Below are 15,680 nucleotides of genomic sequence, written 5' to 3'. Positions count from 1 at the left end.
TTCTACTTCCGTGGAAATTTTGAGTTGCATGTTATTGCGTTCCTGTAACAGCATTTCCATTCTCTGACATTGCTGTGTGTGCAGTACAGTAGAAGTATTGTCATGGAAAATGTGACTCACTCATGTTTGGTTGAGTCCAGTTTGTCTTGTTAAACCAGTATGGTAAATTACCTTATAAAATATGCAGGTGGGTTCACCATGGAAGTTATAATTACAATTGTTTATGGACTTTGGAAATTATTGCTTCCTTGACTAATAAACCTTAACTCTGCATAAATGTATATGTTTGTAAGATTAAGTGTAAAGTTGCCTCTATGTGTGCATAAGTCATGTCTAGGCCATTGAAGGGCATAGTGCAAAGGATATCTAAGAAGTAGTACAAGCAAAACTGGAGGGTTAGAACTGTTCAGAAGTTTAAAAAAACAAACAAACAAAAAAACCCTACACAACAAAAAAAACAGCAACAAAAAAAACAACCTAGAGTGTTTTATGCTAGTTTGGCTTTCATGATTAGTAACTTCTGGTTCCTGTTACAGATAATGACACTATAACATCCTCCATTGCGACGTGTAATTTGAAAGCAACTCTTCCTCCCACCCCCCTCATCTCAATCGCAATATTGCATTCAGACGGGTAACAGGAATTTGTAACCAATTCTTGTTTAACCGAAGTACCAGGCAGTGACTCCTGTACAGTACTGGAAGCAGTGGCTTGCTTGCTTTGAAAAGAATCGCATTCACATACTAAAAAATAACTGTCCAACATATGATAGTGATTGTACCAATTCCAATTGTGGAGCCGTCTTGAGGGTTTTTTTTGTGGGTGTCCCAGTGGAATGCAAAGGCTCGGGCAGCAAGTTGTTAAACTCTAGTACTGTGATCACTCCTCACCTATGGTCTGTACCCAGACCCTCCGGCAAAATCTGGCTATTGAAATAGTCAGTCTTCCACAATTTGCAGTGTTTGCATGCTCTTTTTCTTGTGGCTTTGTTTTCAGTTGACTTCTTTTCTGACATAGCCTTGTGGTCTCATAGTTTGGCAGTGACTATATAAAGAATATTTTAGCTTGCTAATGGTGACAATCTTTTCAGCTCTCCTGTGAGTGTTTCTACTTGCTTGCGCACTTACAGTGGCAGCGGCATGCGTGTGTTGCATGATCCCCTTCACCACAGCAGGGAGCTTACTGCAGTATATAGTTTCCTTTCTGATTTAAATTTTTTTGTTTGTTTATCGTTCACTGAGCACTTCTTATTTTAAGGTGGAATCATTGGCATTTGTCATTGAAAGTGGTAAGCTGAAAAGCCTTAGCCAGTAATACACTTCAAAAAAAAAAAAAAAGGCAACAAGGGAAACCCCTGTCCCCTGTTCCCAAACAAAAATACAGAGTGCTTTTCCCAAAAAGGAAGGATAAAGCCTTGTTTAATCTTTGTAGCCTGATCCTGGGATGTCTAGAGAACAGCAGAGAGGAACAGGGAGTCTTTCTTTCGTTTCTGGCTTGCTGTGACTGCTGCTTGGAAAACTGTCTGAAATTTCTCATCTGTGTTTCAAGAAGAAACCATTAGGGATTGAAATCAGCTCAAGAGAAGACAAGGATATAAAGAGGTGACTTGATGCCATTTACATGTGCAGGTGTGGGTAACAAAAAGAGAAGCCTGAGAGCGCTAAATTGAATAAATGTCTATAGGATTTTTAGTGGCTGAAAGTTGAAACTAAGTAAACTTTAATTAAAAAAAAAAAAAAAAATCATTTCCCTTAAGCAGTGAGGGTGACAGTAGATGTGGTTTTTTTCCTCTCCCCTGGTCCCATCACTGAGTATTCTTTGCTCAAGTCCAAATTATGTATCTTTCTAAAATACCATTCTGTAACTTCAAACATGGCTTTTTTTGAGCTGAATCAGGGGTTAATAGATGGAAATTCTGCACTGTGCAGAAGCAATGCAGCCTCTAGTCCACTTTGGCAGTGAATAACCTCACAGGTAAGAAATGGAATTGGAAATGGGAAAAGAACAAAAACCTAACTGCTCTGCTCTTCATGGTGGTAACTCAGTTCTTCCACTGATGGTTTGGGTTTTTTTCCTGCTGAAAGCAAGCAGCGTCCATTGAGTGTGCCTTGGCTATATGTGGTTTGTGGGCAGGCAAAGCCCAGCTCCTTTGCAGGGACTACTTTATGAAGGGGACAGTGGGGCTGGAAGTGGAGGTGCTGAATGATGGTTTCCTCTGGAAGGAAGCGTGATGACAGGAGCAGCTGAGGAACAAATGGGTTCCTTGCACAGCATTGCTACTGCCTCCTTGTCAGCTGCTTCTGGAGGTCCTCTTTCCTGTTGCTTTCATGTATTTATCCACAGAACATTCTAGTATGTGAGTCCGTAAGGCTGGTTATCCCTTAAAGTCTAGCCCATCTCCACTCTTGCTTTTCCTAGAGGATTTCTTTAAGGAGAAAACGTGTTTAAATTGTACAATAGAAAAGAGCGCCTTCCTTCAGGAGTGAAAGAAGTGCCCAGGACCACAATGGTAAGGTAACAATTTACCAGGAAGAAAGCTTGGGCATAAAATATCATGGCCATGGCAGCTACTTCAGTATCTGCTAATGTGCACACTTGCTCTATGGTAAATACAGCACAGTGAATGCAGTTCTGTGATTGCTGCAGAGTAGGCATTTAGCCCTTCACATTTCTTCCTGAGGAAAAAAGCTTGATTTTTAGGGTGACTGTCTATATTCACTTACTTTTTTTTTATGTATCTATTTAGAGGCTGTTATCCAAGGAACTTGAGTTTAGTTTAATGTCTGAGTACGCCCTAAGGCTTTGTCTCCATGCAGGTAACTAAGGCAGCTATAAAACTGGACAGGTATGTTCATTCCTGTGAGCTATTCAGCTGAGCCACCATGACTTTTCTTGTATTTTCTGCCATTCCTCTGTGCTGTCTCTTGTCAACCCCTCTTCAAGAGTGTAACACTTCTCATTGCAGCTTTGGCTGTCCTGGACTTCCTTGATCTGATCAGACTTAATTTCTCTACTCACTGCTTCAGCATGGGTTCTGTCTCTCAGAGTAGATTTCAAGGTATATTTCTTACGGTTGGAGGTTGTCATTTTTGATGGCACAGTTACCTAGATCTTTTTAGGTACTCAACTTAGTTTTAGCATCTAAACGTCATGTTTGGTTTGGCTTTTGTCCCTCAGGAGTAGAATGGATCTATTTGTCCATCAGGAGCAGCCATTAATATGAGGAAGGAGTCTGCCAGGGACAACTTAGTTGGCCAAAGAGGTCAAAAGATTTTTTTTTTAGCCAGGGTAGAGAGACACCTCAGTGACTTAGCTTAGCTTTACTGTCTATAACTTTGGATTCTCCAGAAAATAGCAAAGATGTCACTTCTTCCTATTTAATTCATGATTTATTTGGTGAAGATACTGATGTTCCACCCCAAGCTGAGGATTTTCCTGTTCTAGTGGAATTTTTTCTCATTCAACTATGATTAGATCTTTAAAAACATACTAGACTTCTCCCCACCTCCCCCAGCCCCCCACCAGTAATGATCTGTTTCTATAGTAAGTTTGAATCTGCCCTTAATGGAAGATTCTTAAAATATTTAGTAACATGTTCCCTCTGTTGTCTGTTCCCCAAATAGCCTTTTTGTCTTTTCTTCTAGAGCAGTAGGAGCGAGCAAGTCTGTAATAGTCTACAAAAGGGAAAATCAGCTGCCTTTAAGGAGTTTATCCTTGAATTTAATCTCAGTGTACTTGTTTGATGTTACCTTGAGGAGCAAAGAGATGCAATGTTTCATTTGAAGGTTGATTAGTTTCTTAATTAATGCATGGTGTGGCATTTCTTTCTGTGCGTTTGCATTTGAGATTGCTTGCATGCTTGGTTGTTAGGTGTGCTGTATCAAGTTATATTGACTAAATAACAGCTTCTTGCAAGGACTCTTCATCTTTTTTGTGCTGACTAAAGAGAGACCAGAGGATTAGCAATTTCAGTTATGGAAAACTAAAGGTGTGAGAACATGTGATTTAATAACTTACAAAATACTTGCTGGCTTAATTAGGGTTTATTCAACCAGAGCTAAGCCACACAAATGGCTTCTCATATGGAATTTGTCAGCTGCTGAGATCCACAGAACTGCTGACTGGAGCTGAGATTACCCTTTTAATAAATGCTGTGTCTTTACTTGGTCCTCCACAGTGCTATGGGACCTTGAGGATGGCAGGTCTGATTCCTGAACCCTTCTCCATGTTTACTGATTTTTGGCTACTACTTAGAAGTGTCTGCAGTGTGTGTATGTAGGCAAACATTTGAAGAAAAGTGAAAAGAGACCTGTAGATGCTCTTTGAGAGTGTTGTCTATATATACATTCCTAACCGCTCTCTTACCCTCTTCCCCAATGCCTCGGAAAGAAATGTGGACTCTTTGGCTGAAAGAAACTGAGTGGGAATAGCATATCCCACCCCTTTTATGGCCTGTGGGCGATACGCGTAGGGGCAAGAGCTTACTCCAGAGCTTTCTTGGACGCTTCAGAAGTAGATTTTCTGATTTGAATAGTGCTTTCATATAAGTACACACAGATAAAACACCTGAGAGGGCAGTTTAAGTGATCCATTTCCCTTTGCTGTACAGCATTTAGTGTATATCAGCAACTGTCTGCAAGTTTGGTGATGATCACTCCTGACATTCTTTAGGAGTGTATCCAGCGTTAATATTATTGCTTCCCCCTTGTTTTGCAGCAGATTTTAAGGTTTCTTTTCCACCCACTCATGTACCAGATTTCACATGAACTATGGAGAAGGGGAGAACTTTACTTAGCCTTTTGGCAATCATCCCACTTGGGGGCTTTCATTTGCCAGTGATCAGCACAACATATATTGCAGAAGTATATGCAAATGAATATTATGCAAACTATTCTTTTCTAGGTGCTCTAAGTTATGTTAGGAACAGGCACGCCTTCCCATGTGGTTGGACCCCAGTGTATGTGTTTTCCTTCAGCAAAGATGATAAACTCTGACTGATGCCTTGTATGGTTTTTTCTCTTTACAGAAACTTGTATCAGGTGAACATCATAGGAAGAGCAGGCTGGTACCTCATAAGCTACCAGCAGCTTCTTTATAATTGATGAGAGTAGCACTGAGTATCAGCTGTCCAAGAATTAGGTAGACCTCAATGATACTACTCCCTTAGGGGAGTAGTGTTCTTCCATCAGTTTCATCCTCAAAAAAATTTCCCCAAACTATCAGTATAGAAGCTGTCCACATAAACTCTCTCACTCCATCATTTCCTAGAGACCCACTGACTCTAGTGAGTCTTCTGAATGGTGGTTTCCCCCTAGCTTGGGGGCTTGGTCTTAATTTCCAGATCCTGGGATTCTGTACCTCGAGAACAGGTGTTATATGATATCAATAGTATAGGTCCAAAGCATTTTCAAGTCTTAAAGGTTTGATAGTGTCTGTGAAATCTGACTGTCAGACGACTTTATTTTAGGAAAAACTAAAGTGTGAGCTCTCATTCCTAAGTAGCATCTCAAAGCTGAAATGAGAGGAGAGAATTTTAGTGAAGAAAAATGGAGTGTGGAGTAGCTGTACCTTTTTTTTGTGTATTTTGCATAAGAAACAAATGTATTCAACAGTTTTGCAGAGGATAATTTGGCTTTTAGTGGGAGTTTTATTAAATTTTCTGTACTGGCAAATGCTATAAGTTTCATGTAAATGTTATAGTCTAATAGCAATTGATTTATATTAGGCTTCCCTTCTTTGATATGCTGCTTCATGATAAAAATAATGCACTGGCTTCTGTAGGTTTTGAGACTTCCTTTTAGAAAACTCAGTTTCTCCCTCTGCTGAAGAAGACAAGCTTTGTAGGCTTTGTTTGCTTTCCTTCCCCTTCTCCTCCTCCTTCCTCCGACGCTTTGGGTGTGTGGGTTTTGATTTGTGTGAGGTTTTTTTTTCTGCCAGCTAGTCTCTGCACCAACTGTCTGGAGTCGACTGCACTTAACTAGTCAATGCTTTTTCAAAGTGTAGTCTTAAAATCAAGGAGCTGAGCGGAATGCTAAGCTATTAATCCAACTTACTGACAGATGAACTTGACAAATTGATGCAGTAGTTAGAGATATGTCTGCTCTACACTCTTTCACTGAGGTTTCTACCTCCACAACAGCATCAGCAGAAGGGTATGCATGATTACCTTCACCAGAAGCTTATGCTGAGAGAGTAGGTCTACAGGGAGATGCTAGACTGTTCTCTGGCAGGTGTTTGTTTCTGAATGAGTTAAGCTCTGACAGGGAAGCTGAGCAGGTTGCTGGCCCTAACTCCCTAACTGTCACACCAATAGTGACGGTGTGGGTGGACAATTTATGATTTGCTTTTTAGTAAAGCCGCTAATCTGAGTTTGATAAAATAAGCATTTGAAAAAACCTAATCCTTGACTTTTGAGTTTGTTTTAATTGTGCTAATTAGTCCATGGCTTTATGTAATTAATAGTTCACATGCACCATACCTACGGTGTTGGTGTAAAGTAATTACCATGGGTAAGAGTGCTTCCTAACACTGTTGCAAAAAATAATTTAATTTCCCTTAGGAAATGTAACACACTTATTAGTATGTATTGGTGTAACATTGCTGGAAAGCTGATCGGTTCTTCCAGGTGCTTACTGCATTTAAGAGCTGTGTAGCTGGGAACCTAAGATTGGCAGCTGCTCCTAAATTGGACGAGTAAAGTGCTGAATGCAAACTCATAGCCTATCAGCAGGAGATCAAAGACTTCAAGAAGAAAGTACATGGTCATTGCTCACTTCTTCAGCAATTTCTTCTTTACTTTTGTCTTTACACAATGTAGGCAAACAATGCCAGTGATCCTTGGTCCAGCTGGAACGTTGGGAAGTCTGGGAACTGGGATAATGGAAATGCTGTTGACAGTTGGGCAACGAAACCTGAAAGTGCAGCTGGCCAGAGAAACAGTGCTTCAAATAACTGGGAGACGGCAGCAACATTTGGTCATCCACAGGCATATCAAGGACCAGGTGTGCTAATATGCTCTTATTTTTGAATACATTAGAGTAGGTGGACAGTAGAATAAGAATTGCTTAATTTTCTTAACTATAGAACATGGCTTATTTAAAAAACAAAACAAAACCAGCTTCCTAGGAGCACATTGCCACGTAAGTAAACTGGACATTAGAATAATAGTGTTTTTAAATAAAATTTTTAAAAAAATCAGAACCACAGTAACAAACACCTCAAACTTGTATGGAAATCTGGCAAGTCAAAGTCTTGTGCGTACATGATCTCTTCTCAGGCATGTTGTTCAGCTTGCATAACTGGAACTTAAACACCTTTGAATTTGTGCCCTCAGGCTTGTGAAGAAGTAGTCTCTTAAATCCTTAATTTTAGGAAGTGGCTAGGCTTTCAGAAGGCTTCTTTACCTTTTTGTAGTAAAGGCCTAAATTAAGAGGAGAACTCATAACTGGGGAATGCTAACATGGAGTCTATGAATATGGAACACTATTGAATTCATCTTAACACACCAGCATCTCTTCTTTCTTTTTTTCTTTTCTTTTTTTTTTTTCCCCTCTCCCTCAATGGATTTCTAGTGTAGTGTTTTGCAGGTTGTATTTGGTGGGGGTGATGGTAGTTGAGGAGGAATCATAAAATAGAAGGCTGAACTAGCTCTTAAATATATTTACCTTGTTGATTATTTGTGTGTGAGTGCTGAGGTAGCTGCTTCTGCTTTCAAAGAGAAAATATTTACCTTTCTCCTTTCCCTATCCCCCTGCCTGCTCCTGTACTTCAGCAGCTGCTGATGACGATGATTGGGATGATGACTGGGATGACCCAAAATCAACTTCACCATCTTACCTTGGTTACAAGGAGACTGAGGCATCAGAAGCTGGGGGGGTCCAGCGTGGAAATTCTCGTGCAGCTGCTATGAAGTTACCACTTAACAAGTAATGGAAAATGTGGGGCAAATGTGTATATATTGAAGAGAATTGGAATTTGTCAAGATGTGTAAATATGTGACCATTCAACCTTCTTGAAATATGCAATGTAAATATTAATTTTAGGGTAAAAGTGGAGATGGATTTGTAGCTCAGCATTCACCCTGTGTGATCAGAGAACACAGATCGATGAAAGCCTGAAAGTACACGACAAAACTGTATAATTTTTGGAGATCTTATACAGGCAAATGACACTTTTGCAAGGTCTGAACTTCTGGACCTAATGGTCTTTAAAAACTAACTGTCTTTAATGCTATGTGTGCTTAGTGAAAATGAAAGGTGATGGATGGCTTTTCCATACAGCAAGAGTGATCAGACATGCTGCCCCAGAGTTCGTGAGCAATTTGATTGCTAGGAGTGGGGAAAAGTTCTGCCCTCCTGTGTCTGTGCATCACCCAGGTTGATTCTTGAGCCACAGAAAGATTGATTTTTAGATAAAAATCTTGCAATAGCATGAAGCTTTGTCAGGATTATACTAGCATTATCTCATGTTACAACTTAATGTTTTTTTATTCTAAAACTACTGTTATTCTGAGAAGCTACTGTGTGGTAATCTTCAAGTGGATGAAAGCAGAGTGGAAAAGGATTGTAGAATAATGGTCTCCTTGGGTAGGTAACTAAAATTAACAACTGGAGATGCAGAGACAGTTGATTTTGTTCATCAGTGGAGGTTTTGTCCAGTTTTGCAACAGTACCTTTGCATCACTGTGGCATCTACTTGTTGCAAACCGATTTAGTATAACCAGCATAAACGTACCTTATTTAAGAGCGTTATTTGTCTGCGAAGTCAGTCCTACTTTGCTCCTTGTGTTTCTGCAAGCAGGCAGTAGGTTGGTAGTACTTGAAGGGCTAAGTATCTTCCTAACTAGAAAAAGAACCACCATTTGCTTTTTGCAAGACTTTTTACACAGACTTTGAAGACATTACACTGATTTTTGTGTGGTTTTCTTTCTAATTGGTGGATAAATTATTTAACATAACTCAGTTTAGAAGCACTTGATAAATCTGCAGTTCGTCGTTCTTTCAGATGGTTGACTTCTCATCATCTGAAACGGCAGGATGGTGTGCATGAGCATGTCTGTGTGTGCATTTCCAGAGAGGGTGGAGTGCGGTGGGGTGGCAGATGTTACTTTGTGTCCTCTGTCCCCTTGCTCTAATGGGCTGCAGAGCACAGATAGGTACTCTGCCTTGGAAGAAGGGGCCTGTATAACACAGATAAAAGCTGGAGGTCAGTAGCTAAAGCTTTTCTGCTTTTTCAGGGTGAACTGTTGGTGGTTTAAGTAATCCACATCAATTCTTTTCTGTACTTGAGAAACTTGAGTTTTTTCTTATAGTGGCAGGTAATTCTGCATACGTCAAAGAAAGAAAAATACAGAATAAACTTTATCACTTTGTTTGTTAGATTTCCTGGATTTGCAAAACCTGGGATGGAACAGTATCTGTTGGCAAAGCAGCTAGCAAAACCCAAAGAGAAGATTCCCATAATTGTAAGTTGGGGACATGTGTAGTTTTTGTGTGTGGGTGGTGTGGTTTGTTTTGGGGTTGGGTTTTTTTGTTTTGGTTTTTTTTGTGGTTTGGTGGGGGTTTTTTTGGTGTGTTTTTTTGTTTTGTTTTGTTTTTTAAATCCTCCCCACCCTTTCCTTTTTCCCCAACTTAACTTTTAGCCTCAGGGTTGCTATATGTATTTGGGTAAAAAGAAACTGATCCTGGACATATAATTAGAACTAGAACTGTCATAATAAAACTGTGTACCATTTAAGTATTTTAAAGTTGTGGTAGACTACATTTCAGAGTCATATATCATTGAGGGATTTTTCAGGGTCAAGTCTTAACTCCTCCTTTCTTCTAAGTGTTCTGATTCTTTTTTTTTTCCCCAGTATGTTTTTTTTCTCATGCTGGATCTGCATTACCTGTGATCATTAAAATAAGCCTTTTTGGGAGTGGGAGGCAGAGCAAATGCATTACACTGTCTGTTAGTTATCTAGATAGTTATCTAATACACAGGAGCTACATTCATAAGGGTTTGCAATATTCAGTCATGATGGTCAGGTCATCTTCTGATCTAAAAAACAAACCCTTCTAGATATATGCTGTTCTAGTGAAATGTGGTTGAAGTAGCAATCCCTAGAATTCACTACTCTTTTGCTCTTTGGGAAAGATTGTAAAATACAGAATAAGATAAACACAACTGTGGTCAATCATCTCTGGTTGTGAGAAACCCCTCTATTTCCTGACTATCAAGCTCTCGCTGAAAGCAATTGGAAACTTTCAAGTGGAGAGAGAAGCTGCCTCCTTGTTTGCAGCTGGTACAACATCATGTATTTAAAGATAATATTTGCAATTTCTTACAGATTGGTGATTATGGCCCAATGTGGGTCTATCCTACCTCTACATTTGACTGTGTGGTGGCAGATCCCAAAAAAGGTTCTAAAATGTATGGTCTCAAGAGCTACATTGAATATCAGCTGACCTGCACTGTAAGTGTATCTGAAACGGGATCTTCTCTCTCACAAATATGGGTCATTTGTACATATAAATAATACAGTTTGTGTGACTTGGCAACAGGGTAAGAGTAAGTGGTAGTTATCACACTTTTTTCACCAAAGAGTTACTTTGTGCTAGCATTTCAAGTTCTTCTGTAATTACAGACTCAAGGCTCTAAATCATACATTTTATTTACATTCCACCTATTTACTATTCTGGTCACACTTGTTTCATGTCATTATCTGTAGATTCCTGTCAAAATTCAGAGTTGTGTTTCTCTTACAGAATACTAATCGGTCTGTCAACCACAGATACAAGCACTTTGACTGGTTGTATGAGCGTCTCCTGGTTAAATTTGGATTAGCCATTCCAATCCCGTCTCTTCCAGACAAGCAAGTAACAGGTAATTATTCCCAATTGTGAATTCATGGGATGGGAAATAAGAAGATCACTTTTTTACAAAGTTCAGTTATTTCTTACTGTTTGTTTTTCCCATTATCTTTAAAGAAGGTATCAAAAAAACCCCAAGCTTTCACCATTCAAAACTTAGGATGAGTTGTGATGGCCTATTGATAATAAAATATCAGCACCAAGAGCATCATTTCAGAACTCAAGTTTACTTATCTAGTCCAGTGATATAAAAACAAAACAAACAAAAAAAACTTCTAGTTACTACAGAAGAGAATATTTGTTATCAGAGAGAAGAAATAACTACTATGTTCCATATTTGCTGATTGTCTGGAGAAATAGTTTTTGAGGGATTTTGGGGGAAAGGGAGTGTTGTATTTTTCTTTTACATTTGACTGTAAATGTGTTATATTGTAGGAGCTTTGAAGCAAAGCTCTTGGAAGAAAGGGAGCATCCCCTGACTGGGATTTTTTGCTCACAAGTGAAATGTTGCAGCTGTTTCTCCTGTTGTTCGATTTCACACTTGATTTAGAAAGCATCTTTCATTTGTATAACATTCTGATCTGGTTTGATGTCAGTTCAGCTTGACCAAACTCTCTGAAGCTTGTGGAAGTCTTTTGTTCTGACTTCAAGGAAAGTGGGATTGGACCCTTTAAATGCTCATGAGTTCAGTCATTGCAATTGAATATGGCAATACCTGTGCACTTTCAGTAGTCTCCGGCTTCCTTCCTACAAGGGTGTGCTACAGTGCATGTAAAGAAAAGAATGGACACCTCTATAGGAGGAAAATGCATTACTTTTGCCTATTTCCACTTGTGTGTTTTCTGGTAAAATTTTTATACAGCCTTTGAGCCAACCAGCCAAAAACAACCATACAAAAGCTGGCATGTTGCCAACCATGTGGCTGTGGGCATCACTGAAAATGCAGCAGCTTCTGTGTTTGAAGAAAGCTAAGCATTGATGCAGATGCTGGGAAAAATGCTGAGGAAACTGAAAAGTGAGGAAGCTACTTCCTCCCCTCCTCTTAGTCTCATTTTTAGAATTCGGTAGTATTTTTGCTTAAACATGTGCACGTGGACTAAAAGGAAACCAGAAGACCTGATGGGATCTCTACATTTTATTGTAACCCTATGGGATCTCTACATTTTATTGTATTTTAAAGGACTCGAGAGTTTGGCATCACAGTTAAACCTTGCCTGTGGATTTCAGTCTTCTGGAGTCTGTGGGAGGGGATAACTTATCTCATGCAAAAAAAAAAAAAGCATGCCTCTCTTTCTCTTTTTTGAAACGTTATGGGAAACTCAAAAAATGGTGTTTATTTTTCATTGTGCTTAGGAGCCTTCTTTCTGAAGACTCTCTAGAAAAGTATTTCTGTCCATTAGTCTTGGCAACACAACACACTTTACACATAGACTGACTTTGCTCAGGATCATGATTTTGCTGGTGGTGATATGCCTAATGACCAGCACGTAACTTCCAAATGTTACTGTTCCTTTTGCCTTGCATTCCTTATGCTGGCAGGAATGCTGCGGAGATTTCAGTATAGATTAAGGGTGGAACAAGGTATTACTGCAGGTTGTATAATGTCTCTTCCATAGTAGTTGATTTCCCACCCCCTCATCCCCCAGATAATTTGCAGGAAATGTACCCATACCCAAACTTCATTTCTCACTATTTGTGTTCTTTACCTGCTAGTCTTGCTAGCTTCCACATTTGCAATTTAAAAAAAAAAAAAACACAACAAAACCAACCAAACAAAAAAAAACCACAAAAAACTCAACCTTGTGGAGCTGCTGCCCTAGTAACTATACAGTAGAATGATATTGAAAGAGTACATGCATTCAAGGTTTGTCATGTGTGCTGCTATGGAAATTAGAAAAGTTGGGTGCTGGAGGAATCTCTCCTTCCTTTCAGATACATCCTATTCACTGTATGCTTTAGAAGTCTGACAACGTGCATTTTTTTTAACTGGAAAAGGTTCTCTCAAGAAGACACAGTCCGTGCTAAAACTGAAAGGTTCTTGTAAATACACAGTGATGATGCACTACTGGTTTAAAAAAAAAAAAAATTTGGTTATTTTTTTAAATAGTTTGTGTTAAAATCTCTTAACTACCAAAAAAATCAGTCTTAAATGTTTGTATTCTAACTGGGTTATACATATGATTTATTGAGATTTTTTTGAGGTTTTTCCCAACATATTCATTTACCTACATAGAAATACGTTTATGGGAGTTACTGCTTTTTTTAAATCTGCTGTTCGTACCTGAGCAGTCTGATTTCAAATGCTGTGTTAACTAGGACATGACAACTTGGAAAGTAAGTAGTTCCTTTTTCTCCAACGTTTTTGAGCCTTACATTGACCAAGGATTTACTACACTGTATCAGAAAAATGTCTGCATTCTGAGCCTGTGCCTAGCTTCTCTCTTGGGTCATCTGAATACTTAATTTTTCTATCCAAAAGTTTATCCCCTTCCCCCACCCCCCCTCCCCCCCCCCCCCCAAAAAAAAAATTGATTTGAATTGTGGGTGGGTATTATGGTTTTTTAATATTTCATGACTATATTTAAAAGGAGGAGTACTCTTGGTCAGTAACCAATATACTGTAATTTAAGGTTCTTCTGATTTGTCAGCATAATGTTTCCTTCCTGTAAGTACTGAGTCATTGAATGGTTAATAAGTTACCCGATGAATTACAGATTCTGTTTTAATTTAAAAAAAAAAAAGTTGAGGGTACTGAAGTAGAAGTGTAACGATTGCTGTTCAATGTATAACAGGGCGCTTTGAAGAAGAATTTATCAAAATGCGTATGGAGAGACTACAAGCTTGGATGACGAGGATGTGTCGCCATCCTGTTGTCTCAGAAAGTGAAGTTTTCCAGCAATTTCTCAATTTCCGAGATGAGAAGGTAGGGAAAAAAAGTTCACACTCGGACTGAGATTGAGGAATTGCTCCCCCCCTCCCCATCTCCCGTTGAACTAAGAGTTCAGCTTTGTAGCCTTCTCATTTGTCTGCCTCCCTGTGGGCAGTAGTGACGGGCTGAGAACTGCTGGGTTTACCAACTAACTTAGCTGATTGATCAAAATGAGGCATAAAGTTGCTGGTGTGAAATGCTATATGCCGTTCCAACAGAGATGTGCTCTTTAAAGTAGCTTTGTTGCCAGTCTTTTAAGGACAGTTTGTGTCCTCCAGCAGAATAGGAACATATATAGCACCTCTTTTGGCTGTTGCCATGATCTCTCTGTTGGACTTACTAATTACTGCAGTCCTCTGATTGGTACTGCTTTGCTAACAGAAGCTACTTTGTGGCAGATCTAGGATGTGTCTGATCTTCTATTATATTTAAAAACACCCCCCCAACAGTTTTCACTGGAATGGATTGTAATAGCGTTACGCTGCAATCTTACCTGATATAACCAGCCCTTTTTATTCCCATGCCCCTCCCCAGCATTTTCTTACGCTTTTTTAAAAAGTTTTAATATCTTCACCTTCAGTAAATAATGTTTTTTTCATGACTGAATTCCAGCTCTGTTACTAATTTGGGTATCTACCGATGAGGAAGTAAACAGGAAAACTCTGCTGCTTTCTCCTCAAAATAGTTATACTTCTAAATACATATAGATTTTGCTGAAAAAGTAAATGATCCTTGGAGGTTTTTAAGACTAGACTGCGTAAAGCCCTGAGTAACTAAGGTCACAGCTGACCATTTTTGAGTAGGAGGTTGGACTATAAACCTCCTGAGGTCACTTCCAACCAGAATTATTCTGTGGTCCTGTAAATAGAGGCTTAATAACATAGTAAGTAGCAGTCCTAGTGAATTGCTATTTGGATGGCCAGTGGAGAGTTGTATAATTGTGCTAGCTAGGCAGCAGTTCTTAGTAGCTAACTTATGGACTGATAAACAGAATGGATGTTGCAATATATGTGGAAATTTTAACCTTTTTATCTGTTCCCACTAAAAACTTAGTATGGCAATTGCATAATAATCTCATGATCTTCTTGAGCAGCTTCTGATATCGGCAACTATCACATGTGCAGAGACAGCTGAATATAATTGCTCTTACACCGTATTTCAATAATATACAAAAGTGTCTGTTTACCCCAGAATCTAGAAAACAAAGTGCACAAGGAGGAGGGAGGGGAAACTCTAAGAAACCTTGGCCCCACTGAAACTTTCATTTAAAAGGTTTCATTTTATGGGTGGTCTATTGGTTAGCTGTTCTCCTAAACGTTTCATTCACTGCTTAAGTACATGCCCTTAAAGATGCATGAACAGTGGTGGTCAAATTTTGTTGTCTTTTTTTTTCCCTCTTTCCTCAAGGAGTGGAAAACTGGAAAGCGGAAGGCAGAAAAAGATGAAACTGTAGGAGTCCTGATCTTTTCTACAATGGAACCAGAAGCTCCTGACTTGGACATGGTAGAAATGTAAGGTGGTTTCTTTTTGCATGGACATTATGCATCTGGATATACAACAGATACTGAGCTAATATAAAACTAGAATAGTAAACGTGCACATATATTCAAAGATTTGAAGAGGTACTCATCAAGGCAGAGCTGCAAAATTGTTCGAATATGAGATTTTCATATCAACCCCTCCAAAACTTGGTGGAACTCCATGTAATGTCTGTTTGACTTCAATAGCTGAATACTGATCCTAAAAAGATTTATGCAAAACTAGTTGATGAGATAGAGTACTGGCAGATCCTATGGAGTTATGTTTTATATTGCTGTGGAAGTATATTTTGATCTTTAATCCTTCAATTGTGAACAGTTCCGAAGTGTGCTAGACTTAACCAAGTAGCTTAGGATAACTGT

General features: G+C 39.1%; 1 protein-coding gene across 3 annotated transcripts in view; it reads left to right on the top strand.

Moving 5' to 3' along the window:
* Nucleotides 1–15,680, top strand: part of SNX9 (sorting nexin 9) — a 64,525-nt gene that overhangs the window by 30,748 nt on the left and 18,097 nt on the right. For 2 of the 3 annotated variants that reach the window (XM_075146041.1, XM_075146040.1), the window contains exons 5-11: nt 6,818–7,001; nt 7,772–7,925; nt 9,379–9,463; nt 10,328–10,453; nt 10,746–10,863; nt 13,643–13,773; nt 15,187–15,290. In XM_075146041.1, coding sequence (XP_075002142.1) covers nt 6,818–7,001; nt 7,772–7,925; nt 9,379–9,463; nt 10,328–10,453; nt 10,746–10,863; nt 13,643–13,773; nt 15,187–15,290 — 902 coding nt within the window. The remainder of the gene's footprint in view (nt 1–6,817; nt 7,002–7,771; nt 7,926–9,378; nt 9,464–10,327; nt 10,454–10,745; nt 10,864–13,642; nt 13,774–15,186; nt 15,291–15,680) is intronic. The other variant, XM_075146039.1, reaches the window with a different exon arrangement.

This window comes from Calonectris borealis, chromosome 3, assembly GCF_964195595.1.
Source record: "Calonectris borealis chromosome 3, bCalBor7.hap1.2, whole genome shotgun sequence".
Lineage (NCBI taxonomy): Eukaryota > Metazoa > Chordata > Aves > Procellariiformes > Procellariidae > Calonectris > Calonectris borealis.
The sequence above is the reverse complement of the archived record's forward strand: the minus strand, read 5'-3'. Positions and strand labels throughout refer to the sequence as shown.